Below are 26,397 nucleotides of genomic sequence, written 5' to 3' on the forward strand. Positions count from 1 at the left end.
CCTCTAAATTGGCCTCCGGCTCCCCCTAGTCCCTCCCTCCCCCATTCTCCTTTCACAGCGTCTCTGCTGCTCACCACAGGCCCTGACTACCCGAATCACAGCTTCAGTCTCACTGAAACCAGCGCGAGCTGGCAGCCCATTTTATTAAGGGCAGCCTCACCGCTCCCTGCCGCTAGACTATAGGAAAATGGCGGCCACCACGCCAGCTTCAGCCCCCGCACAGTAACAGGAGAGGGCGGCCATTTTGCGTAAGGGACAATCCCCGAGCTGTCAGCATCCCGCGGCTCTCCCGGGACAGCGAACAAACACCCCCGGCTTAGAGTGGCGGTAAAATCGCCCGCGGGCAGCAACGGGCACAATGCTGGACCCGCCAGTCTCCCCGGCCCGCTGCCCCTCGGCCGCCGCGGAGGAGCTCGGGTCCCCACGCCCCGCAGCCGTCCGTGGTAGCCTGTCTGCGCCGCCTGCCACACCTCGCCCGCCGCCACCTCCCTCTGCCCGGGGCTGGGAACGATCGATCGGCCGATCGGCTGCTTTCCCTTCGCGGCCTGCTTGTTGCTAGGCAGAACCCGACGCAGTTGCCTTGGTTTCTTCGGCCCCGCCTCTCGCCCGGGGGTCGGGAAACAGCGGCAGGAAGCTGGAGGGGCCTCGGTGCAGCCCGTTGTCACTCCGCCATGGAGCCCGAGAAGGTGAGGCGGGGGCGGGGGGAGGCTGGCTGCGCCCCGCGGCGTATCCACAGCGCTGACTGGGCGATAGCGTACAGCACCGCCCGTGTGCGCAGGAGATACGCCGCCGCGTACCTACATGGCCTATGGAGGGGACCTGCTGAATCCACGGGCGGGAGGGAGCGGGGGGGGACTTGGTGGCAAGAGGCGGGTTCCCCCGCTGATGTGGCCACTGGCCCATTCCCCCGATTACCCTCATGCTTTGGTTTATCCCCCAGTATCCCCCACTGCTGTGCTCCGCCCCCCCCAGTATCCCCCACTGCTGTGCTCTGCCCCCCCAGTATTCCCCACTGCTGTGCTCCGTCCCCCCACGGCTCATCCCCCCCCCAGGATCTTCCACTGCTGTGCTCTGCCCCCCCAGGATCCCCCACTGCTGTGCTCCGCCCCCCTACGGCGCATACCCTCCAGCACCCCCACTGCTGTGCTTTGCCCCCCCCCATGGCGCATCCCCTCCAGCACCCCCACTGCTGTGCTTCGCCCCTCCCCCCCCACGGCGCATCCCCTCCAGCACCCCCACTGCTGTGCCCCCTACACTAAAATGCTGCAGCGGCACAGCTGCAAGGCTGTAAGTGTAGATAAGCGCTCAGAGTGGCATAGCTAAATACCAGGTGGAACATATTGTTTAGCATAAGTAGTTAACACATATTTCAAGGTACCATTCATGGTGAAGTAGCCCATTAACACTATTTCTCACATTATGTGAGCAGTTGCTGCACACCAATGGTCACCTATCCCAATTTAATTATGGGGAAAAATTGATTGTTGGTGCGCCTTTAGTAGAAGGTTAAGACCATATACAGTATAAAATTTATTGGGGAAAGAAATATTGTGGTTTATTAAAAATGTTGTAACCTTTTTCTATCTTTGTAGATAGAAAATATTAACTATAATATAATACATTTCACAACTATTATTTACTGTTTATACTTACGTAGGAGACTTTTCATTAAGTCTATGCTATTGTAAAATTTGGAATAATGTTATTTAATAAAGCACCAGAGTGGAAATGCTTATTGGCATCTGCTATAACAAGCTCCCATTGCTACATCTTATACGGTACCAAAAGTGTCATGTCATTTTGCCTTAATTTGTGCTATCATACTTTGTGAATCTAGCTCTTTCAGTTAGTTTAACTATAGACAGGTTGCTTTAAATAGCATATGTAACGGCTAGGCTTGGCAATCCTATTACTCCTGGGGAAAGTCTGTGCTATTGTGTGCATATAGAATACATGTCCCCTGCAGATTTCTTTGCTTCCCCGCAGAAAAATGATTTTCTGATAGGGAAGCAAAGGGAAGCTGCAGAAGCAGTCATGCACTCCCTCCTCAGCACCACGGGCTTGTTTGTGGAGAGGCAGTGGTGCAAGTAGAAATCATTTCTTGCTGGTACGGCATGCATGGGAGGGCACGTGACCTCCCCACATGACCCTCCATGTGACTCCTCCCCGCCCAGCGCAGGGCCCCTGCCTTCTGTCAAGGGAAGGGAAATCTATTCTCACTGTGAAAGATGGTGTTTGGAGTCACATGGGCAAGTTATATGTCAATCACCCCCAGCCATATTCTAGTTAGAATATTCACAGGAAAAGTCCATTAAGTGTAGATTGGCGTTTTCCAGGGTCCATTGTGAGGTAAGTGTTTCTTAATGGGCCATTCAGCTTGACTTGTCCCTTCATGTGCTGGCTAAATACCTTGTGGGCTTTACCACAGGAGCAAACATATGGTAAACATAGCTAATATTCATAACTTCAGATACCAAGATGATACATGCATAGAAATAGCATAATCATAAGTACAGTACCATCTATTTCACATACATGCCCCACTGGAGTTTTGTTATCTGTTATGTAACAACAGAGATGGAGCCAGTGACGTGACCCTGTTCAGCCTAAAAAGGCAAGGTTAATTTTTGCTGTTCAGGTATGACTGCACCTTTGAGCCTAGTCAGTGAGGGCATACTGGCACACATTCAGGTTAATGCTTAAACACACCGAGGCCAGCTGTAAAATGCAACTGATTTTTCATTTGTTGGATCTTTGTTCAAATCTCACTCTGTTTCCACTATAAAAGGGATATAATGCTTCCATATACAAAGAATAAAGCATACATTTTTTCAACCTCAAACGAGTTTTATTTTTGACAAAGGAAAACAATAAAAAGAACAAAAAGAGAGAACCAAGTCTGTGTATGTCTCCTGGTTTATAGGCACCGAGCAACTCCGTGAACAAAACAGGCAATGAGCTCTGCAGATATGAACAATTCCTAGAAATTGAAAGATACATTACACACAAAACATAAAACCATCACATCTATCACACACAAGGATACAGAAAAGGGAAGGAGCAGAGAGGGAAGGAAGATATGAATGGAGAAAAGGAGAGGAAACGTAAAGAGGAAAGATTTATAGGAGAGTCTTCCTTGATCTTTGTGTTCTCTCAGCCACGTATAGTGCATTGTTCCTAGACAAAAACAACGAGGAGTCCTAGTGGCACCTTAGAGACTAACAAATGGGGGGTCAGTTGGTAAGGCAACTTCCATCTTTTCATGTGCCGTAATATATATACTGCTTACTGTATTTTTCACTTCATGCATCTGATGAAGTGGGTTTTAGCCAACGAAAGCTTATGCCCAAATAAATTTGTTAGTCTCTAAGGTGCCACAAGGACTCCTCGTTGTTTGTGCTGGTACAGACTAACACGGCTACCACTCTGAAACTTGTTCCTAGACAGTGGCTTATATACAATAATAATTCCCCCAGTGTTTCAATCCTATATTCACTACTGTTTAGCTGAGTTTTCTTGTTACATAATTAGATTGAACTCCCTTGTATATTATTGTAGACAGAGACCTACATCCTTTCCCTGTTTTATTGTTTGGTATTAGATTCATCTTGTAATGCTAGGTTCGTCATCAGACATTTTTCCAGAACATGAAGGTCACATCTGGAAACAATAGCAGCAGAGGTGTCACATGTGGAATAGAAAACAACAACCCCCAATGGCATGTAGCCAGATATTGAGGGACAGAGGCTGCTCAGCCTGCAGAACCACAAGAGCTGCTGCCCAAGAGTGCATCTTTCATTTATCCAGTCAACCAGGCCACTTAGGTCCTTTAGTTCTGTGCCCATACAGATTTCAGTCAGCTTCTTCATAGCATTGTTTGTGGGTGGAGGACACTAACGACCAACTCCTGTGCCTTTGACTTGATCCTGACCAATGTAAAACAACAATACACATGCTAACAAACTTAAACAAAGGCTTTGTTTAAGTTTGTTAGCATATGTATTGTGCTGTTAAGAATAAATGCCCTAGCCATGTTCTGCAGAGTGCAGCTCTGCCCCTCCAGCTGTGTCCTCCGGTGGGGCTACGCAGCTCCGGGTGAGCGGGGGGAGGGGCGGAGCTGCCGGCATGGGGCCGTTTGGAGGCCCCACGTCTTTCCGGTACCCTGTACCAGCTAGAAATCTCTTGCAGGTAGAGGGTGCCGGAGGATACTGCCATACTTGCACTCCTGCAGAAAGGTAAATCACTGCGGGGGGAAGCTGTGTGGGGCTGGGGATGCCCCAGCTGGTGGCTCCTACCGTGCGCCAGGCTCAGTTGCTAGTCCCGGCTGAGCTGCGGGCAGGGGAGGATGGGACTTGCTCGTCCTGTGGAAGGAGCTGCTAGGTCAGGCCCACCCCCAGAGACCTCCCCTGGCTGCAAGAGGTTCCGCACCCTCCCCCCCCCCGCTTTCTGCCCCCATCGCTCCTCAGCCATTGGGGGAGGGGTCACTGTACAAGTAGCTGCTCCCCCATCCGCCCAGTCCCTGTGCATCTGGACCTCCCCATACCTGGTCACCCCCCGCCAACCCTCACCCCCCTGCACCCAGAAACCGCACCAAGCCTCCACACCTGAGCCCCACCCTGCCAAGCCTCACCCCCTGCATTCAGAGGCCCCCCACACCCAGTCTTCCTGCTAAGCTCCCCACACCCAGATCCCCCCTGACAAGCCCCCCCCATGCTCCCAGGCTCGCACCCCACTGAGCCCCAACCAGCTGCACCCAGACCCCCACCCCACTAAATCCCAGTTCCCACCCAGCACCCGGACCCCACTGCTGAACCCCACACACCCAGACCCTGCAATCTGCAAATGGAAAAAAAGTTTTTGTCTTGTTTCTTTTTTGGTATTGTGATATTCTGCTCAGGACACTCAGAACTGTCTGTGTCTCATGTCTGATATGAGTTATAGTATGGTGAGCCCTCTGCCAGGTGGCATTAAGGGACTCCTAGGGTCACAGGTATATCTATGCTGGAAGTGTAATTTCCAGCTCAAAGAGACATACCTGTACTAGCTCTAATCGAGCTAGTGTGCTAATAATAGGAGTATAGCTGCAGTGGCACGAGCAGCGAGACAGGCTAGCCACTGAAGTATAGTCCCATCTGAGACCCTAGGTAGGTACTCGGGCAGCTAGTCTGTCCTGCTGCTTACACTGCCATGGCTTCACTTCTATTTTTAACATACTTGGTCATAGCTAACATGGGTATGTTTACTTGAGCTGGAAATTACACCGTCCAGCTCCAGTGTAGACATAGCCTTTGATCGATCTCTCTCTCTCACCTGAAAGTTATAGTTATTTTCTTTGAAAATTTTCTGCCTTTTTTAACTTTAGAAATATCAGGAATTTCAATTCATATTGTCCCTGTTTTTGCTAGCAGCCTCCTTGGAGGATCCAAAGAAGTAGATTGGGATCTTTCTCAGCATATTGTTTAAGGGCTCGGTGTGTTGAATTATAACAAAATGATCTTTTAGTTAAAATTAGTTGATAGAACTAAAGAAAACAAAAACGCAAGTCTTAAAAATCACTTCTCTCAGTTAACCAGGTTTAACTTCCTTGGTACATGTGATCTAATCCTCTAGAAAAAATATAGGCTAGGCAAGACCTGAATTTCTAATGTAAAAAAAGAAGCAGAAAAACACTTTTAAAAATAATAATTCTTTCTTTATGTGTACATAATACTTTTTCCTGTGCAGGTGACTATGAAAATATATAAATAGAAACATTTCTGTTCGTCTTAGTGTTTATAACTTTTACAAAACCTAAATTTGGAACCAGACTTGTCGTGACCATGTCCCTGTAAATGAAAAGGGCACCCTTTTTAAGCTGAAAAAATGCTTAATAAGATAAACTTCCTTATATTCTGCAGTGCTATGTAGTAAGTGATGCCAAAGACTGAGATTTAGTTTGTATGCAGCTTTCCAATTAAGGAAAATAACTTTGAGAGTTATGATAAAAGGAATGTTAGTATCCTACTGAGAGAGGAGACTGGTGGAAGCCTGAATTTATACTGCAATTGTCTTTATACTCCTTTTTCACTTCAGTGCCGAATGCCAGTATTTCATATAACAGTCAATTTACATACATAACCTGAATTCGCATTATACCTTATATAGTGGTAGTATAGGTAGGAGAATATTGTCAGCACTTTATGGAACATAATTACTCAACAAGAAGATTTCTTAGTCAGTTTAATTGGAGTATGCCGTAACTTATCTTTAATTTTGTTGTACTCCAATGCTCAGAAATAAAACAAAAAGGACCCACTGCTGTGTGCAAAATCAACTTTCCCTTCTGGTGGTGGAAAGTTGAAATAGACTTGAGCTATTTTGAAATACCTAGGCACACTTAAGCAAGTTAATGGTGATGTAATTAAAATTTAATGGTACATACATATTTATAAATGGCTTAATTCCTCAGTTAAAAAAATGTCCATTGATAATATGCAAAGTGGATATTCTGCACCTGAACTCAATTATTCCATCTTTAGCATGTCTTTGTCATTCCTTTTCTAGAGAAGAACCAAAGAAGATACTTGGAAATCAGATGAACTTAAGAAACATCTTAGGGTAAACATCTTTTGTAAATGTATAGAATCAATTTAGCCATTTTCTGGACTACTTTCTTTTGTAAAATGAATGTGACTAATGTTATATTTTAGGCTGCAAAGACATCCCAGTCCTCCCAGCTCAGATTTAATTGGATTTGTGGGTGAATTTCAACATCATGTTTCAGAAAAGCAATCTTCTGATACTCAGGAAACAGTTAATGCATATTTTATTTAGTTATACAGAAACCTTGCTGGAGGTCACATGTGCAGTACATGGGCCAGATCACTGATAATAACTGCTTTTCTGTTCAGAGCCTGAATCTTCATTTTTCATGAATATGCAGAGTGTTAAAACTAATTAGTTCTATTACATAAATGGAAGTGAATGATAGTCCTGCATTGGGGATGGCTTAGTGGTCTATGTACTAGATTTGAAAGGTTTTGATGTCAGCAGGAGTGACTGAGCCCTTTATCCCTATTAGGTAGATATATTAAGTTTTATTCAGTTTACTGTATGAATGCAACTTTAAAAGAAGTTCTTGTCTGCTCTGCATTAACATGAAATGTCTTGGCTGAAATCCTGACCCCCACTGAAATCAATGGGAGTTTTGCTATGGGCATCAGTGAGACCAGGATTTCATCCCTTGTGACTTTTTAAAAATAGGACTATGGGTTTTCCCCAGGGTTCCTGGCCAAAATGTTTTTTTCCCAGCTCTTGTTGTGCGGTATGTTCTATGCCTGATGTCAACTAACTGCCAATCTTCTGCCATAGAGGTGGCTGCATGATGCCCACATATATGTTTTTATAATTTATTATTAATTTCTGGTGATGTGTGATACATTTTCTAAACGAAGAAGGCACGATTCCTGCCCAAGTGAGCTCACAATGTAAAGAATATAGGGCTACATTTTCAAACTAGCACAAAAAAGTATGCATATTTGCATGTGTAATTTGTACACATGAACACCAAGTTGTGCAAGCAGTTCTGTTAAAATATATGGAAATGACCAGTCATGCATCTAAGTTGCCCTTTGTATATCAATTTATTATGACAATTGCAAGCTTAATTGTAGTAACTGTGTGCACAAGCCAGGCATGCATACACGTGGGCATTTTCACAAATTTCTGGAAACTGGGTTCCATAAATCACTTATGGATTTTTGGGATAAAAATACTATATGAAAATAAGTTAGTGAATTTTAATTGTGCATCAGTTTATTTTTACTCTTTTTAGGTATCACAGTCAGATAGTCAATCTGAAGATAAGAAAAAGAAGGAAAAGAAACTGCAAAGAGATAGAGAGACTCATGACATGGTTGATTACAAAGGATACATACACAAGGATCAAGACAAGGACAGAGGAAAGGCAAAAGAAAGGACAGGTGAACGAGAGAGATTTAAATCTAGTGAAAGAGACAGGGATAAGCTAAGAGAAAGGGGAAAAGATCATCATAGAGAACGAGAGAGAGAGAAATTGAAGGAGAAGGACCAAGAAAAAGATGCAGAGAAGGAAAAACACATTACAAGAAAAGATAAAGAGAAGGCGAGTGATAAAGAAAGAGACAGAAAATATAGGAGGGATGATCTGAAGCAAATGCTTATACAGAATAACCTGAAAGCATCTGGAGGAAGGGATAAAGAACAACGCAGAAGAAGAGAAAGCAAGGATCAATTGGGTAGGCTGGCTTGCTTTGCTGTGCATATTTTGAAGTATTTCACTTTATAGATAGAAATGGACTGAAACCAAACCCCTGTCTTTGCAGGGAGCATAATATCAGTGGGCACTGGGTGCCTAGCTGCCATGTGTGCATTTGAAAATCTTACTCAGTAACCCAGTTTCATTTTCACGGCTCCCAGGTTCTCAGCTGCCTCTTTTCCTTCCCAGTGAGTTACTGACTATAGTAGTTTTTAGTATTAATTAATTCTAACATAGTGGGTGACTTATAAGTCCCTATATGAATACAGGGCTTCTCCGTTGGGTAATGCTATCAGGTTCCTGAATTCTGTATGAAATTGTAGTGTAATTATTGATGAGTGATAGCAGGAGGTATCGTAGTTCCTACCATCATGCAAGAGGGAATGGAGTCTCTCGCAAGGGCCTCTCTTTAGACAAAACCCCAGATACAGTAACTCCTCACTTAACGTTGTAGTTATGTTCCTGAAAAATGTGACTTTAAGCAAAACAATGTTAAGCGAATCCAATTTCCCCCTAAAAATTAATGTAAATGGGGGGGGGGAAGAGGTTAGGTTCCAGGAAAAAAAAAATTTCCAGACAAAAGGCATTATATACATTTTAAACAATTTTAAACAAGCAATTTAATACAGGTATTAAACAGGCTGACAGCCCCCCTATCAGCTCCCCTACGCCACCCAGCCCACCCCAGCGCCTCCCGCTCGCCAGCAGACCCCCCGGATCAGCGCCTTCCCTCTGCTCCCCCCACCTCCTGCCCACGGCAATCAGCTGTCTTGTAGCATTCAGGAGGCTCAGGGGAGGAGCGAGGACGCGGCGCGCAGTCTCTCTCCTCCCGTGACAGGTTGGATCACAGAAACCCCCTTTGGGACTGCCACCTGATGTGCTTTGACTACCTCTGAGTCTGTTTTCCCTGCCAGCTTAGGACTTCAGTGCCCTGCCTGGTTTGAGTCAGACACGCTTGCCTGTTACAAACCCAGACCCAGGTCTGAACCACATCCCCTAAAAGCTGCAGGCATAACTGAAAACAGCTTAAGAAGTGTTCCCGTCTCCAACACTCAGATGCCCAGCCCCCAATGGGGTCCAAACCCTAAATAAATCCATTTTAGTCTGTATAAAGCTTATACAGGGTAAACTCATAAATTGTTCGCCCTCTATAACACTGATAAAGAGGTATACACAGCTGTTTGCAATATTAATGCATACTCTGGATTAATGAGTAAAAAGTGATTTTATTAAATACAAAAAGTAGGATTTAAGTGGTTCCAAGTAATAACAGACAGAACAAAGTGAATTACCAAGCAAAATAAAATAAAACACGCAAGTCTAAACCTAATACAGTAAGAAAGTGATTACAGATGAAATCTCACCCTCAGAGATGTTCCAGTAGGCTTCTTTTACAGACTAGCATCCTTCTAGTCTGGGTCCAGCAATCAGTCACATCCCCGTGGTTACTGTTCTTTGTTCCAGTTTCTTTCAGGTATCCTTTGGGGGAGGCTATCTCTTGAGCCAGCTGAAGATCAAAATGGAGGGATCTCCCAGGGGCTTAAATAGACTTTCTCTTGTGAGTGGAGACCCCCTCCTCTCTCCTATGCAAAATCCAGCTCCAAGATGGAGTTTTGGAGTCACATGGGCAAGTCACATGTCCATGCATGACTCAGCTTTTACAGGCAGCAGCCATTGCCACATGCTATCTTGAATGTCTCCAGGAAGACTTCTTATGTGGATTGGAGTCTTCCAAGATCCATTGTCAGTTAAGTGTTTCTTGATTGGGCACTTAATTTGCACATTCGTTTCTCAAGAAGCTGGCCAAATGCTTTACTAAGGCTACTTGTCACACCTCCCTCCCCTGCCTCCTGCCCGTGGCAATCAGCTGGTTTGCGGCATTCAGGAGGCTGAGGGGAGGAGCGAGGAAGCGGCGTGCAGCCTCCTCCCTCCCTCCCCTGCCTCCTGCCTGCCGCAAACCAGCTCATTGCCGCAGGCAGGAGGCAGGGGAGGGAGGGGGGACGCTGCGCGCCGCGTCCTCGCTCCTCCCCCCAGCCTCCTGAACACCGCAAGACAGCTGATTGCCATGGGGGGAAAACGGGGAAGGCGCTGATCCGCAGGGTCCGCCAGCGGGCGGGAGGCGTTGGGGGCATAAGGGAGCTGATGGGGGGCTGCCAGCCTTGGACAAAGCAGGTGGCCAAACGACGTTATAGCGGAGCATTGCACAACTTTAAACGAGCATGTTCTGTAATGGAGCAGGGACGTAAAATCGAAACAACATTAAGCGAGAGGATGTTAAGTGGGGAGTTACTGTACAACCAATCTTGGGGGGGAAATTTAGACTCAAGTTTATACTGTTAACATAAGAATGGCCCTACTGGGTCAGACCAGGGGTCCATCTAGCCCAGTATCCTGTCTTCCGACAGTGGACAATGCCAGGTGCCCCAGAGGGAATGAATAGAACAGGTAATCATCAGTTGATCCATCCCCTGTCGCTCATTCCCAGCTTCTGGCAGTTTTATTACCTATTAATTATACTGTTTTATTATTTGTTACCAATAAATCCACCCCCACCCCCCTCAAAAGGTGATAGGTTTGAATTTTATACAATGTGTGTATATATTCCATTGAGAGAAGGGTGGCAACTCTGTCTACTTGCATTAACATTTCTGGATTCAGGGTCCCTGTCACTGAAATGTGGTGTACGTGCCACATACTACCAGTGTAATGTGTCATGTACTACACTGGGGGTTTTTAGTGTAATAAAGAAAAATGTCTTCAGTAATTTTATATATATATTTTTTTTAGAGCAAGCAAACATAAGGGATGACGTGAAAGAGAGAAGACATACAGAAAGAAAAGTAAAGGAAGGAAAAGTAAGGAAATGTTTCATAACAGCATAAGATAAGGTGAAAAGTAATGAATAAATTGGATAAAACTCCAGTGCCTGAGTAATCCAAGAAATGTATTTATAGCAGGCTCACATGTAAATAGTTACAAAAAACCAGTATTTGAACATAATTCTTTAATTCTAATTTAATCTTATTAAAAGGGAAATGTCCTCCAACTTTCAACATGAAAACATTTAAATTTTATTTGTTTTTAACATTTCCATTAATAATATTTAAGGAGGTATGTTGTTCTTGTTTAAACATGCAGCTATCATTTATTTTTGTACAGCATCTTCAAACAAATGTATTGCAAAATGTTTAACCTATTATTTATTAATGTACTTATTACTAATGTATTTATTTGGCATTGTAAGTGTACATGGTGCCTTACCACAGATTATGTGCTAAAAAACAAAGAACAAAATGTCTGCTTGAAGAGTTCATACTCTAAAGGGGAGTTTACCATTACAATGAGGTGTACAGTCTCCCAGAGGAAGTATTGGAAGCCCCATTGCTAGTGTAATTAGAAACTTCACTGGACATAACATGTGACAATATATTGTGTGGAGAAATCCTGTACTGTCAGGGAGATGGACTAGATGACCTAATATGAGTATCCATTCCTGATTTCTAGAATCATAGAATTCTATTACTTCTAACATTTTAATTAAAAATCTTTGGAGAAATCTCTAACTTTTTTTTTGTATTATTTTTCCTTGTTCCAGAAAAGTGAGAGCAAAAATAGTCTTGGCGAGTTTTTAACAAAGAAAGATGAAGAAGGTGGACATAGACACAAGTCACACAGAGATCAAGAGCTGAATAAAGACAGAGGAAGGAGTCATAGTGATAAAAGAGAACATGAACATTCAGTTAGGGGAGGAAAGGAGAGACCTTCAAAAGAAAGAAGCCATGAATTGTTTGTAAAGGATGGGGAAGAAAAATATGTGTCAAGGAGACCTAAAGAAGGATCCTCCATTGAAGACAGAGAAAGACAACTGAGAGAGAATAATGAAAAAAGACAGAGGGAAGAAAATGAAAGAAAGAAAAGAGATCTTAAGGTTAGTTTTTGTAAAACTTAAAAGTTGTAGTTAACATATTGTTCAGATATCTTCGTATTTCATCAAACACCCATTCTGCCTTGAAAATGCTTTGTTAAAATACAATAAACAAATATTGATTTCTGGTGAGGTGAACATCCAGAAATATTGACTCAGAAGGTAAATATTGAATGAATCTTTGCCTGAGGGGACAATAAATTTTGATATTTCCTGAAATGTGTATACGCACACATGCATTCTGAATGTCTTCTTCACAAATGCACAGTCTGACAGTTTCTTCATTGGGACCCTGAATTTCTTATTAAAATGCTGAAGAGGAGATTGTTAGAAGTTCAGAAAAACAAATTGGCTGGGATTTCCAAAAGAACCCAAGGGAGTTAGGGGCCCCAACTCCCATTTAATTTCAGTGGTTGTTGGGCACCTAAACTCCCTTAGGCTTCTTTGTAAATCCCACCCATTATTAACATGTTTTGAGACATTTGTTGCCTCCAGAGCTGTGATTGTCTTGTGGTGCCACAGGCAGTGGTTGGGGGAGCCCAGCCCCTCTTTCGCTCTGCGTTTGCCCAGGAGTTGGGAGAGCTTCTGTCCCAAATGGTGTCCCTGGAATTGGGAATGGGGTAACTGGGCTACTGGTGCTAAGTGCTGGATCCAAGGGTTATGGGGAGAGCACAGTCCAGTTCCCCAACTTCACCTCTTCACTACTACTGCTCTAACATCTCCCTGGTGTTTCTAGTGTAGTATGTGATGCTGCTGCTATTTTGACAGAAATGTAAGCCTAATGTTAGAGTGTTCTGTGGTTTTGGCATGCTGCCAACATTTTTCTGCATGAGTGAAAGAAAATGGTAATTTTTAATCTGATTTGAATGTCATGGGTCAAAAAATCACTTTTGTAATACAAGGGGATTCCTCCTGCCGAATATCAAAGGCCTGCTGCAAAAGATGAAGGTGTGAGAGCTTCTCAAAATAAGTTGGAAAACTCCTTTGTGATGGAAAATGTAGGCAACCTTAACATAGGAATTGCTACCATCTCCCCCTATAATTCTGTGTCTTCATAAGTGACATAACTCAGATGACTGACTATCAGCAAATTTTTCAGGGTTTGTCTAGACTTGGAAATTTGTTGAAATATCTATTCCAGAATATAGAAGCTCTGTGGACACTCTGAGCTATTTCAGTACATTTACAAGTGTAGACAAGCCCGTAGTGTACAGAAATTAAGTGATAAATCCCACCCTGGCAGGTGCAGCATGGGAAGCAGAGACAGTGGCAGAGCCTCTGCTACAGGGATTCTTAAAAAAGAGCCAGAGGCACATGCAGTGTGTACTTGGCTGCCGCTCTGAACAAGCGCACTGTAAGCTTCCATCAAATATGTACCGATGAAAGCAACATATGTGCTAATCCACAGCCCGAATAAGTCAGCCAGATTCCCCTCAGGTTCTTGAGCATTATGTGGTGAGCTGGGTCCTGCTGGTTGCACAAATGAAAGATGTTCACAATCCCCTCTCCTCCCTTTGTGCACAAACACAGCATAGTGCAGGATGTTGCCTTAAGGATCACTTGCAAAAGTTCAGCATTTTCAAGAGAAGTTCTCTGTACATGTTCAGCATTTCTTTAATTGATGTTTCAGCTATCTATTTTCTTTGCTTAACATCATTACTTTCTCTTTGATAGGCCTCATGCAGAGCTTCCTACAAGTAATGGAGCATAAAAATGTATAGTGCATGATGACCATGATTTGTTAATGGAATATAAGTGCTTCTCAGCAACCTCTTATATTGCTGCTAATAGTTGATTACAAGTTCATATACATTATTTCTCAGAAGATTTCTGACAATGTGAATACTATGAATTATGCTAGTCTTTCAATTTTTTACAGAACAGTGAGCATAAAAAACAAGGAAAGAGCTTAAGAGAAGAAGAAGAAACCAGCCATCAGCATGAAAGGTACACTCATATATTTAACGTTATTATATATTGTACAATATATGTTGTTTGTATGAAAGTCAGAAAGGAAAAGTGTAGTTCGCTACCCAAACATTGTTAAGCACATTGTTGTCACTCAATAATAAATATGTTTTGACTACAGATAATTTATGATGTGCATTACAGTCTTTCGGGAGGCATTTTGAACATTACAATTATTACAAAATCTACCTATTATGCCCTAAAAAAGGTGATTTGTTAAAAAGCATATTCAGGCTCTTTCCTGTTGAATTCTTTTGATTTTTGGTTCAGAGCAGTGAGACGCAGACTTGCAAAATATAGGTTAATTTGATCCTTGTACTTAAATTGTGAGACAGTCCAGGAACCTTTAGAGCCAGACATCTGTTTGTCTGTCACCTGATAATTTATCACATAGTCATGTGGATAGGTGGTAAACTGTGAAGCACACCTTTTATTGTTTCTTTGAATCGTAGATGTCCTTCTTAGCTGCAAGTCTGGTGTGGTATTTAAATTATTAATTAGATAGCAACTTCAGGGCTATACATACAGATTTCCAAGGAAAAGGGTCTAGATTTATCTTGACAAGGAGGCATAAAAGATCTGGGTGATATGCATAAATTATTTCCTCTAGTGATCATGGAGTTTACACATAGGTAGTATATAAAGGTAGAATACAGTTCTCCTTGTATTCTTTAGTGAATCAGCCATGTCAAATCCTTACACAGCCTTCTGGAATATAACTCTAGACATACTGGAGACAGAATTCTCATTGCTGGGTTTTAGCTTAGCTCTTTAGTGAAAGACTGGCAGGATTTCCTGACTTCTGAGGGTAGTGAGGTAGTGCATGAGCCTTCATCTGACGTCCCTACTAGGTATAAATGCGGTGCCTAAACATTCTAGTCAGGTCCTCTTGATCTTGGCCAGTTTATCATCCTGGGAGTTTTGCCTCCGGTACATCAAAGTTAATGACTGAAACATTGCCAGAGCAGTATTTATATCTATCGGGGTGGCACAAGCTGGCCAGCAAACAGCCTGGCTTGCTCTCTACTCTGCCACCCCTATTCTCATAGACAAAATTGCTTTAAGAATTGAGGGAGTTCACCAGTCTTTCTCTATAAAGATATGATCCAGGAGTGAAGAAACTTGTCAGAATGTTATCTTCAGAGAAGCAGAATTATAGGCAAGTAATCTTTCTTTCTGACTTTAAATTCTCAAGCCCATATAACTAAAGGGGTTTCTTTCCCCTGGAATGTGGGAATCCATCCCACTTATATTTTCTCTCCTCTCTTTCTTCAAACCCTTAAGGCTGTTCCATAATGTGTCTCGAGAACTGTCCTGTTACTTCGGCTGAAGAGGGCTGGACTTTCTCCATTTTAAATCCATAAACTCTGCCTCCAGAATAATTGGAAGGACAGTTAAAGAGCAGCACAAATTGTTGCTTTTCTTTTCTTCTTCAGGGGCTAACTGTGGTGCCTCCTCACTTCTCCTAAGCCCAAAATGAAGGACCAGGTTTGAATGTAAATCTCTTATCTCCAGCATAAAAGAACATTGCCAGGCTTGGGGCATTTTTGTTTTACTGACAATGATGTCAGTAATACTCAGTAAACGTACAGGACTAACTCTTTCTTCTTAACTTTTTCGATAATTACCACTCAAGGATAGCAATAGGACATGTCAGGCAGTGTATCTGGGCAGTGTTTGTGCAATTGTTTGCTGATTGATCACTTGGCTCTTGGTTCACATCAGTGTTTCTCAAACTGGGGCCACTGCTTGTGTAGGGAAAGCCCCTGGCGAGCCGGGCCGGTTTGTTTACCTGCCCCGTCCGCAGGTCCGGCCGATCGTGGCTCCCACTGGCTGCGGTTCGCTGCTCCAGGCCAATGGGAGCTGCGGGAAGCGGCGCAGGCCGAGGGACGTACTGGCCGCCGCTTCCAGTAGTTCCCATTGACCTGCAGCGGTGAACCGCGGCCAGTGGGAACCGCGATTGGCCGGAACTGCGGACAGGGCAGGTAAACAAACCGGCCCGGCCCGCCAGGGGATTTTCCTACACAAGCGACGGCCCCAGTTTGAGAAACACTGGTTCACATCATCATCTGAGGCCTGCAGAAAGAAGCTACAAATACAATGGCTGTTAGGTTTTGTTGCTGAAGTATTTAAGTTTATTGGAAGGCTTCAGCACTTTTTAATATAAAATAACTGTTTTCCCCCAACACAATATTTTCCTCTGACTTAATGAAGATTCATAGTGATATTCCGTTTATTTCTAGGAATGCAACAGATAAAGGAAAGAGCATTGAAAGGGAAAAAAAAGAGGACACAAGCCAAAGGGTAAAACTATTTGTTTTGGAGTATTAGAATACAGGGATTTTGTTAGAATTAGCAATATAGTATAGTAGTTACTATATGTAATGCAACTAAAATGATCACAACACAGTGACATGATTAAAATAGATATGGTAATTGGTATGTATGTTAAAGATTTCTTAAATAACTTTGGTGTTTCAGGATGAAGTATAGGAAAATTGATTTATTCTTTATTAATGTGCCCTTTTTATGGAGATACCTGCCTAAGTGCAGGTTGCAGGGAGGTGCTTATTTCTGCTAGTGATACACAACCAGGAATTTCTTTCCTAAAGTTTGTTGGCTTAGGCACCTAAGATGTTTCTTGTGAGAATGTCAGGCAGGCTCCTATAACTGAACACAAAACAGTTGGAGGAGGAGAGGGTGGAATTTATCTTATAACATTTAGCTCAGAGCACTCACCTGGGACATGGGAGGACCCAGACTCAATTCCCCCCTCTTCCTGAGGGGGAAAAAGGATTTGAACAGGGGCCTCCCCCTTTTAGGAGAGTGCTCTAACCATTGAGCTGTTGGGTAGTCTGATATGGTGCACCCTCAATTACTCCTGTTGAAGCTACTCCACTGTGGATAAATAATTAAAGAATAAGTGGAGCAGGGGGCTGTATCCTTTGTCTACCACAGCTCAGGTGGGTGTCCTAACCATCAGGCTACAGAGTCACTTTTCCCCTCCCACCCCCTGCCACCCAGTGACATGCCCAGAGGCAGAAATTTTGGTGCCAAGGGAACTTTTACCTTCAAATTTAGGCACCTGCAGAGTTTGGTAGGCACTTTATGGGTTGCAGTGGAGCCTAAAATGGGGACTTCAGCGCCTATTAGGCCTAGCTGCCTAACTCTGGGGTGTAGGTTCCTAAATGTCTTTGTGAGTCTCACCCTTACTCAACGTTTTTTCAAAATCTTACACACTTGGGGAAAAAATCCCTCCAAAGGTGGGAGAACTGTCTAACGATACATTGCATGAAAAACCCATCTACTTATATACAATATAAAAATTCCATTCTTCCTCTAAGCAGTTGATATAAGCAGAGAAAATGTGATTTTAGCTAAATAGAAAGAAATTAACATCTTATTCCCTCTGTCATGAGACCCTCAATGTAATTCACAACTATCCAGTAAAATAGTTGCCACAGGAAGGATGAAAAAAATTAAAATATGCAAAGAATAGGATCAGGGCTCATGTGGATCAAAATAAATTAGAGGAATTTTCCAGAACTGATACCATAACAGTTATTTACTTATTTCACCCAGGTTTGTATACCAGTAATTCACCAATACAGGTTTCAGAGTAGCAGCCGTGTTAGTCTGTATCCGCAAAAAGAACAGGAGTACTTGTGGCACCTTAGAGACTAACAAATTTATTAGAGCATAAGCTTTGAACTTTTAACTATTGACACATTTTAGCATATTTCAAACAGCAAGATTATGGAGGATAGAATTCTGTAATGTTGAGATTATATCTCAGAAGCATCCAATAAATCTAAAATTCTGTTTTGGAATACTGTGCTGGCATCTACATATGTAGAATTATGGTCCCTACTTTTTGGCAAGTAGATCTTGTTCCAACACCTATTGAAGTCAATAGATAAACTCCTATTGACTAAAGTGTATCTGGTTCAGGCCAGAAGTAAAGAATGATGGTCAAGGATGTATTATAAACCAATTAAAAAGGAAACATTTATGAGTGCCATTTTAAAGTAACCTACATAATTTTAGTATCAGAGGGGTAGCCGTGTTAGTCTGAATCTGTAAAAAGCAACAGAGGGTTCTGTGGCACCTTTAAGACTAACAGAAGTATTGGGAGCATAAGCTTTCGTGGGTAAGAACCTCACTTCTTCAGATGCAAGATCTGAAGAAGTGAGGTTCTTACCCACGAAAGCTTATGCTCCCAATACTTCTGTTAGTCTTAAAGGTGCCACAGAACCCTCTGTTGCTTTTTACATAATTTTAGTAAGTGGGTTTTAATAGAATATTAAATGCAAACCTTTTTTTACTGCAACATTAAGATTACATTGTTATTTATTTTTTTAAAAGTCAGGTCATAAAACATTGAGGAAAGTAAAAAGTTAAGGTTCCTTCAGCAGTGTAAATTTTCTCACCTGGCACTTATGTAGTATTTTGTAAGGTACACTTGACAAATAATAGAAATAGAACATGCTACATATGTACAGCGTGGACAAGCCAATGTTGCTGTAGGTACCGTGGCCTTGAAGCTTGGGTCTGATCAAACTGTGCTTGGTGCAGGATCTCTGGTCTCCTCCAATACTGGCACCCTCTGATGCCTGACTTGGTTCCAGATGTAACTTAGTGTGGCCTCAGGGTTGCATTAAGCTATACCAGTTGGTAATAAAGCCCAAGATGCCAGGCAGGAATAGGAACTTTTTTGATTATGTATCAGTGTAGATCTCACTGTAGGTGTACATGGTGCTTCATGTATACCAGATCAGAGTCTTTTGAATAGCAGTGTCAATCAGGGCTCTGGATATGCCCTGTGTCTCCTCATATTCCTGTGCAAAGGCATAGAGAGTGGAGTGAACACAACCCTCCCCTCTTACCATGTGTGGCAGTGAGATGGAACCTGGCAAGTACCTTGCCCACTAGTCTTTACCTCTGGCTGGATAGTCTCAAAATTATTTTAAAACTTCAGAACTCTTCTGACTCATCTAGAAAGAACTACCATGAAATTGACCCATCTGAACAGAATTTTTACAATCAGACACCCCTATACTGACCCCAACATACATCCCATCCTGTACAGACCTCTCTGTAGAGGTCACCTGAACATAGTGGATTCTAAACCTGTGGGCTTCAAGCTCTGCCCTTCCTGTAACAGATTAACTCCATTAAAAGATGGACATAGCATGTGTCTCTTTTGTTTTAAGGGAGACCCATACAGCAGATAGATGCTCGGCATGCCAGTCGCTCTCTTTGAGTACACATAAATAAGTTGCAGGACTTGTGATTGAAGCTTCATCTACTGGAACAATCCTATGAAGATCTCTCCCGATCTGGAGGAGACAAATACCAGACAAGCCAACTTCATTGAGGACCCTGTTTAGCAGACACACAGTGCCTAAAACCAGCATGCAGAAAATGGCACAGAGAAAAGACCTGGCACCTGCACTCACTCAACTTGCAATGAAACCCACAACATTGACACCAATGCCAGTATCTCTATTACCAAAGGTTGGCACAAAGTGAGTCCGCCTCAGACATGTATGCAGAAACTCTAGAGTGCAGTGTCATCCCACAAGGATAGACCACATAGGGTCTCTGTGGAGAAAACCACTAAGCCGCACATGGCTTTGAGAGCTATTATTAGGGAGAAGCCTACCACTGCAGCATAGAGAAAAATGTCACTAACACCAACCCCAGCACCGGTGACACAACCTTTGGTTTTGATGCCTACAGTCAAACAAAGTGTGCAAAATGAGCTTCTGGAAGAACTCGAAATGACCTCTATACTGAGGCACCTATTGATACCTGTGAAGACCCTGGTACCAAGACTACTGTGTGCCTTGGTCCCATCCCTAGCGGAGATCTGCTCCTCCTGTCCAACACCAGGACATATCTTCTCATCTTCAAGTAGAGAACCCTTTTCTCTGAGATCTCTGGGCGATACTGTAGAAAAACTAGTTGACTCTCCCTATAGGGCTTAGCTGCCATCATCTCAAGAATGGCATTAGACTGACTAATATCACACAAACCAGGCATATCCTTTTGGCATGCTGCTATGGCCTTATTGGGCTTACTGAAGGCTGTCCTCATATGCTACTAGGAGCTGATCTCTGCTACATTCTAAGAAGAGAAAGAGATCATTCTCCTGAGTAGCATCCCTGACACCAGATAGAGAGGAATACTAAGAGCCACCAGACCTGGAGCCACTGCAATAACAACATCCTATTTCACCACCTTAGAACCTTTCATCCTCGTCTTCTGATAAAGAAGTGTCCTCAGCACCAGTACTAGTGCGGGATGTCTTCAAATCATTTCAAAAACTTCTCATGAGAATTGCAGCCACTCTAGAAATAGAATTATTATCATAAAAGAAAAATTTCATAAAAGTTGTTCCACATTTTGACAACTTTCAGCTCGGCCAGGATCATCCTTATGATAAATGAAGGACTGCTCAGTCCCACTAAGGCCTTATGGCAGACACCTGCCACAATAACACCCACCACAAAGAGGGTGGAAAAGCAGTACTAAGTTCATGAAAAGGATCCAAATGCTTCCATCCCCTGAGAACAAAGACCCCCCCCCCAAAAGCTTTACCTGTTTCTGGGAAAATCCTGTTCCTCTGGCTCTCACCAATTATGGGGTGGCAAACTATCAGGTCCTTCTGGCCAAGTATGATTTTTTGACCTGGGGTAGAATGAAAACCTTCTATCAAAGCTCCTACCTTAGAACAAGGAAAAGCTTAAAGAAATAATCTAAGAAGGCCTATTTGTGGCCAAGACAGCCCTAAACACAGCAATGAATGCTGCTGACACCATTGCCAGATCTATGGCCATTGCAATAACTATGCACAGAGCATCATGGCTTCAAGCGTAAGGTTGTAGCCTCATTTGGGGTAGGTTAATAGTGTTGATTTAATTTATCCACTTAATTTTATTTTCTTTAATTAATTAATAATTTTATTAATTTTTAATAGTTTGATAATTATTGTGAATATTAATTAGTATGGGTATTTGGCTCGCCAATTTGTTTAATCAGAAGATAGAGTTCGTCCTGAATCAGGCTTCACAGAGTTTATAAAAGGAAATTCGGGGTTGTGACAGGAAGTTTACACAGAAACAGATGTAGTCATAAAGACTTTTTATTAAAATCAATGAAGATAGTAAGTAAATGGTAAAACAGTTAGAATTACAGAGTTACACTTGTATCACAGTTCTTTAAGAGAATATAAGGCTATACACTGCAAAATGGATTAATACTCACACCCTGTTCTTGATAATAATCTGGTGCTGACAACACCTTGGGCGTTTTTCACACTTCTAGTAAAGGAAGCTACTGCAAAGTGACTTGCTTTCTAAATTAACTCTATATGCCTTATCTAAATAAAATGTAAATGAGATTAAATCCCTTTTTAATTTACAGTCTTGAAAAGAATGAAGAACGACCTATCAGTAGTTAATAGTCGTGTGGAAGATGAGTAGTATCGATACGTAGTTGAAAGGTGGAGGCAATGAAGAATAGACAGGCGTAGGTAGATGGGTAGATTGCCTCCCTAATGGCAAGCTGCTAGCTTTTTTATAAGATATTTAATCGGAAATCCTCCCTCTTATGCCCATATTTCATTCTTCCCCCACGGAAATGTTAGGGTACACTTACCCATAGGCTAGTATGCATGTGCGTATGGATGACAGGTATGTACGCACTTGTGTAAATACGTTAGAATGTGGGCAAAACCCCTCATTTTCTACCCCATTTTACTATTGGTTTAGGTAAAGGTCTCTAGACATCTGCGTGGGTGTTTTGCCTAATTTTACTTTTTCCTGGGAAGGGTCTCAAAAAGGTGTTAACTACGCATTAGTTTTAACATACAGAGTTTAACCTGTAGGTAGGTCTCTTGCATTACAGCTAAACTTACTTTTAATATAAATCTATAAATCCAATACATCAAATACTCATTTTATAATAAAGATATATTTATACAGACAAGCAGATTAACCCTTAGGGCTACAAGGTAGTCCCAGGGAATAACAGATCACTGTTGCAGACTTATCCTTTGAAAGCATAGAATTGTTCTGTGCACAGACAGACTGCTCTGCACTCCTTAAAAGACTCTAAGGCCATTTTGCGCTCCCTGGAGATTAATACATGAACCCCATACCACAAGCTGTACTCTCATCCCAGAGAGGACAAAGGATGCCATATCATTATACCAGACAATGATAATCATGCCAAGAAGGAAGCTAGGTACAACGGGTCCCAAGCTTTCCTCCTCTATAGCAATGCACCTGGCTTCTGCAGTGTGTCAGCAAATTTGATGAGCCTGTCAGGAACCCCAACTGGACCAATCTAGAGAGCATGACCTTCGGAAACCTCCTTGTCCCATTCTTCCAAGTATAGTCTGCCATAACATTGGAAAGATGAGTCCTAGAGATTAGTGCTAATGGCCCCCCTATTCAGTTTCATTCCTCATTCCCCATTCCTGCCCCTCTTCTGGGACCTCTCTCATGAGATCCTGTCACAAACAGAAGTGGCTTCGTTGCTTTGTCTATGAGCCATCAAGGAAGTGTTGTCAGAATTCAAGGCAAAAGGCTTCTATTTCCAGTATTTTCTTATCTTGAAGAAGAAAAAGGGTCTTTGCCATAGCCTAAACCTGAGGAGACTTAACAAGAATCGCCTCGGGTTCAGGTTGGTAATGCTTGATTCCATCAATCCCTCTCTTCAAGCTCAAGATTGGTTCATGGCTCTGAAACTGTCGGATGCATACTTCCTTGTAGCTATCTGTTTGGTCCGTATGAAGTACCTAAAATTCATGGTCGGGCACAACCATTACCAGCACAGGGTATTGCCCTTTGAACTCTCCACAGCACTAAGAGTATTCACAAAATACCTGGCAGTATTTTGCCAGGGAATCCATGGGAAAGGGAATCCATGTCTACCCAGACCAGACAGGGCAGTCGCAGAGGCAGTCTCAGCAGGAGACCACAACACCCCTAGAGTATGACTTCTCTCTGTTCCCTGACTACGATTCCTTGTGAACTATGAAAAATCATCTCTCATACCATCACAAACAACAGAGTTCATGGGAGTCATGATGGACTCTAGACCAAGAAGAGAACAGGTTCTGGAGTCTCGAGTCAGTGATAAACGACCTAAAATCAAATCCGATGATGATGGTGTTTATATCTCTGGGGCAACTAGGCCACAAATCCATGTGTATGTATGATGCCACTTACTAGACTTCAGCTGTGGCCATTATAATATGGCTGAGATCAATGTAATCCCCTCCCAGTATCACACAAACAATAGAGTCAGAGTCCCACTCTGTCCTACAAGTACTCGCTTAGTGGCTGGACACAGAGAACATACAAAGAAGGGTTCACTTCTCATCTCATTCCTGATGCTGATGCTCATTACAGGAATCATCTGTAGGTGCAAGGAACCTGGTTCCAGGATGGTTTGAAACTATATATGAACATCCTGGAACTCAGGGGAATCCAGCTGGCATGCATAGTATTCCTGCTGGTTTTGTGGAACTCCACAGTGCAGATTTTGACATACAACACATCCACAATGCACTGTATAAACCAGTAAGAAGGGGCATGGTCATCCCCTCTCTGCCAGGAAATCATCAAGCTGTGGACTTGATGCTATCACCACAGGGTAACCACCACTGGCTCTCCATATTCCAGGAGCCAGCAACAACCTGGCAGGCTTCTTAAGAAGACGTAACCAACCAGTGTTTGCTACATACATCTAGAGAGCTGGTATATTCTTGGGGGAAACTCCCTCAATAGATCTATTCACCACTGAGGATAACAAATGCCCAGACTTCTGCTCCGGGGCGTGGGGTGGTGGTATGAACCTGGGCTTCTTGCCAGATGCCTTCCTGCTACAGTGGTGTCCATTGGCCTGCTAAACCCAGGGTTGTGAGTTCAATCCTCGAGGAGGCCACTTAGGGATCTGGGGCAAAATCAGTACTTGGTCCTGCTAGTGAAGGCAGGGGGCTGGACTCGATGACCTTTCAAGGTCCTTTCCAGTTCTAGGAGATAGGATATCTCCATTAATTTATTAATTTATTCATTTGTTTATTTATTTATTTGATTTCCTCAGATTCCCCTGATATCTAGAGTCAGACAGGACAGGGCCACACTGATCCTAATAGCTGCCTGTTGGCTGAGGCAATTTGGACTGTCAGACCACCTACACGTCTGCTTGGTCTCCCATCCATCTCCTGATCTCAGAACAACCATCAGATGTTGCACACAGACTTGCGGTCATTGCATCTGACAGCTTAGATATTGGCTGATTGAGTACCACTGACAGACTGTTCTCGATAGGTTCTAGAAATCCCCATACAGCGTGGAAAACCATCTGCTAGGAAGACCTATTCCTCCAAATGAAAACATATTGTAATATATCCAGTATACTGGTGCCTCTAGTGCAGTGGTTCTCAACTTATTTACCATCGTGGGCCGCATATGCAGCTCTCTATGTGTTATGTGGGCTGCATACATACAATATATGTATACCACCTGTATGGCCCTGAGGATATCACATGGGCTACAACTTGTGCTGATTGGGCTGGAAGTGGCCTGCAGGTTGAGAACCACTGCTTTAGTGAGTTCAGATTAAAGATCCTAAACTATATGCTACACTTGAAGCATGCTGCACTGGCATTTAGTTCTCCCAAAGTCCACCTTGCAGCAATATCAGTGTGTCATGATACAAGACAGCTGTACTTGGCTGTCTCATATCTGGCGGTATCAAAATTCCTCAAGGGCCTTCTTCCCACCTATTAGAGATGACTCGTACGTGGGATCTCAGCATCGCCCTCCTAAAACTCATGGAATCTCCATTTGAGCCACTGCTGGATTGTTCGATATATCATTTACCTTTAAGACAGTGTTGCTATCACTTCGGATAAGCTAGCTCCAAGCCCTTATGCCTGGACCTCCTTACCCATTCTTTCATAGGGACAAGGTGGTGCTAAGACCACACCCTAAATTTATCCTTAAATTTATCTCAGATTTTCACTTAAATCAGTGAGTTAACCTACCAGTCTTCTTCCCAAAACCACACTTGATGCGGGGGGAGAAGAAAATGACATACTTTCGACATTTCAGGGGTTTTGTTATATTATCTTAACAGGACTAAACTTTTTAGACTATGTCCTCAACTCTTTTGGCTATATCTGGCTCATTGAGAGGCCAACGCATCTCATTACAGAGAATATCTAAGTGGATGATGCAGTGTATCTTCACCTGTTATTAGTTAGCTGGTGACCCTCTCCCTTCAAACAACAGGCACACTCCACCAGGAGAGAGGTATCTTCTTCAGTCTGTTTTAGAAACTTGCTAGTATCTGAGATGTTAAAAAAACAAACAAACATGGAGCAACCCTCTGATTTTTGTTAAACATTATGCCCTTGACATAAAGGCTAGCTCTGATGCCAGTTCCCACCATCCAGATTGGATCCTGCTTTCCAGTCATCTACAGTGGAATGCACACTGACGTACTCAGAGAAGAATTAACAATTACTTACCCTACAGTAACTGTGTTTCTTTGAGATGTTGTAGTCAGTGTGGATCCCACAACATGCCTTCCATCCCCACATTTTGGGAGTCCTCAGAAACTTGGGCTTTGAATTTTGAGGGAACTGAGGGAAGTTTGTGGCCACACACCCTTTATCTCACCATGTGAAAGCATGACGAGGCACAGGGCATGTGCATGGCCCCAACAGACGCTGCTATTCACAAGACCCAATCTCACATATAGTAGTTGCACGTGCCCGTAAAGTAGAATCCATGCCGAATGCAACATTTAGAAGAACCACACTTACTGTAGGGTAAGTAATTCATTTTTCTGGTTTTTTTCCTTTGCCTCATGGAAAGGCAAGACATTATATACCCAAAAATTGTGTTAGTGTAAAGTTAAGACTGCACAGTAAGTACTCAGCAGTGAAAGATTAAGGCTGCAGTGCTAAGCTTAACCCTGCCCCCTTGTGTGAGTGCATTAGTTCAGTTTTAAAATTTGTGATCACATACCTTTTGTCATTTCTTTTCAAGCTTTGTTTTCATAAACATTTTTATTTTTAGTTACTCTAAGCTAAGTTGTACCCTTAGACACAGCTCTGTGGGAGGAGTGGTGCATAATATACACTGCCCCAGGAATAGTCTTGGGAGGAATTTTGACTTAGCATTACAATTCCCCCCAAATGTTTCTT

The 26,397-nt window shown here is 42.9% G+C and overlaps 1 protein-coding gene across 1 annotated transcript in view; it reads left to right on the forward strand.

The window, feature by feature from the left end:
- Nucleotides 1–577: 577 nt before the first annotated feature.
- Nucleotides 578–26,397, forward strand: part of WDR60 (WD repeat domain 60) — a 55,559-nt gene continuing 29,739 nt past the window's right edge. The window contains exons 1-7 of the mRNA XM_026652160.1: nt 578–686; nt 6,544–6,597; nt 7,814–8,255; nt 11,063–11,130; nt 11,871–12,203; nt 14,080–14,147; nt 16,412–16,472. Coding sequence (XP_026507945.1) covers nt 672–686; nt 6,544–6,597; nt 7,814–8,255; nt 11,063–11,130; nt 11,871–12,203; nt 14,080–14,147; nt 16,412–16,472 — 1,041 coding nt within the window. The 5' untranslated portion in view covers nt 578–671. The remainder of the gene's footprint in view (nt 687–6,543; nt 6,598–7,813; nt 8,256–11,062; nt 11,131–11,870; nt 12,204–14,079; nt 14,148–16,411; nt 16,473–26,397) is intronic.

The sequence above is a fragment of the Terrapene carolina genome, unplaced genomic scaffold (assembly GCF_002925995.2).
Source record: "Terrapene carolina triunguis isolate 2854851 unplaced genomic scaffold, T_m_triunguis-2.0 Scaffold111, whole genome shotgun sequence".
In the NCBI taxonomy this organism is placed as follows: domain Eukaryota; kingdom Metazoa; phylum Chordata; order Testudines; family Emydidae; genus Terrapene; species Terrapene triunguis.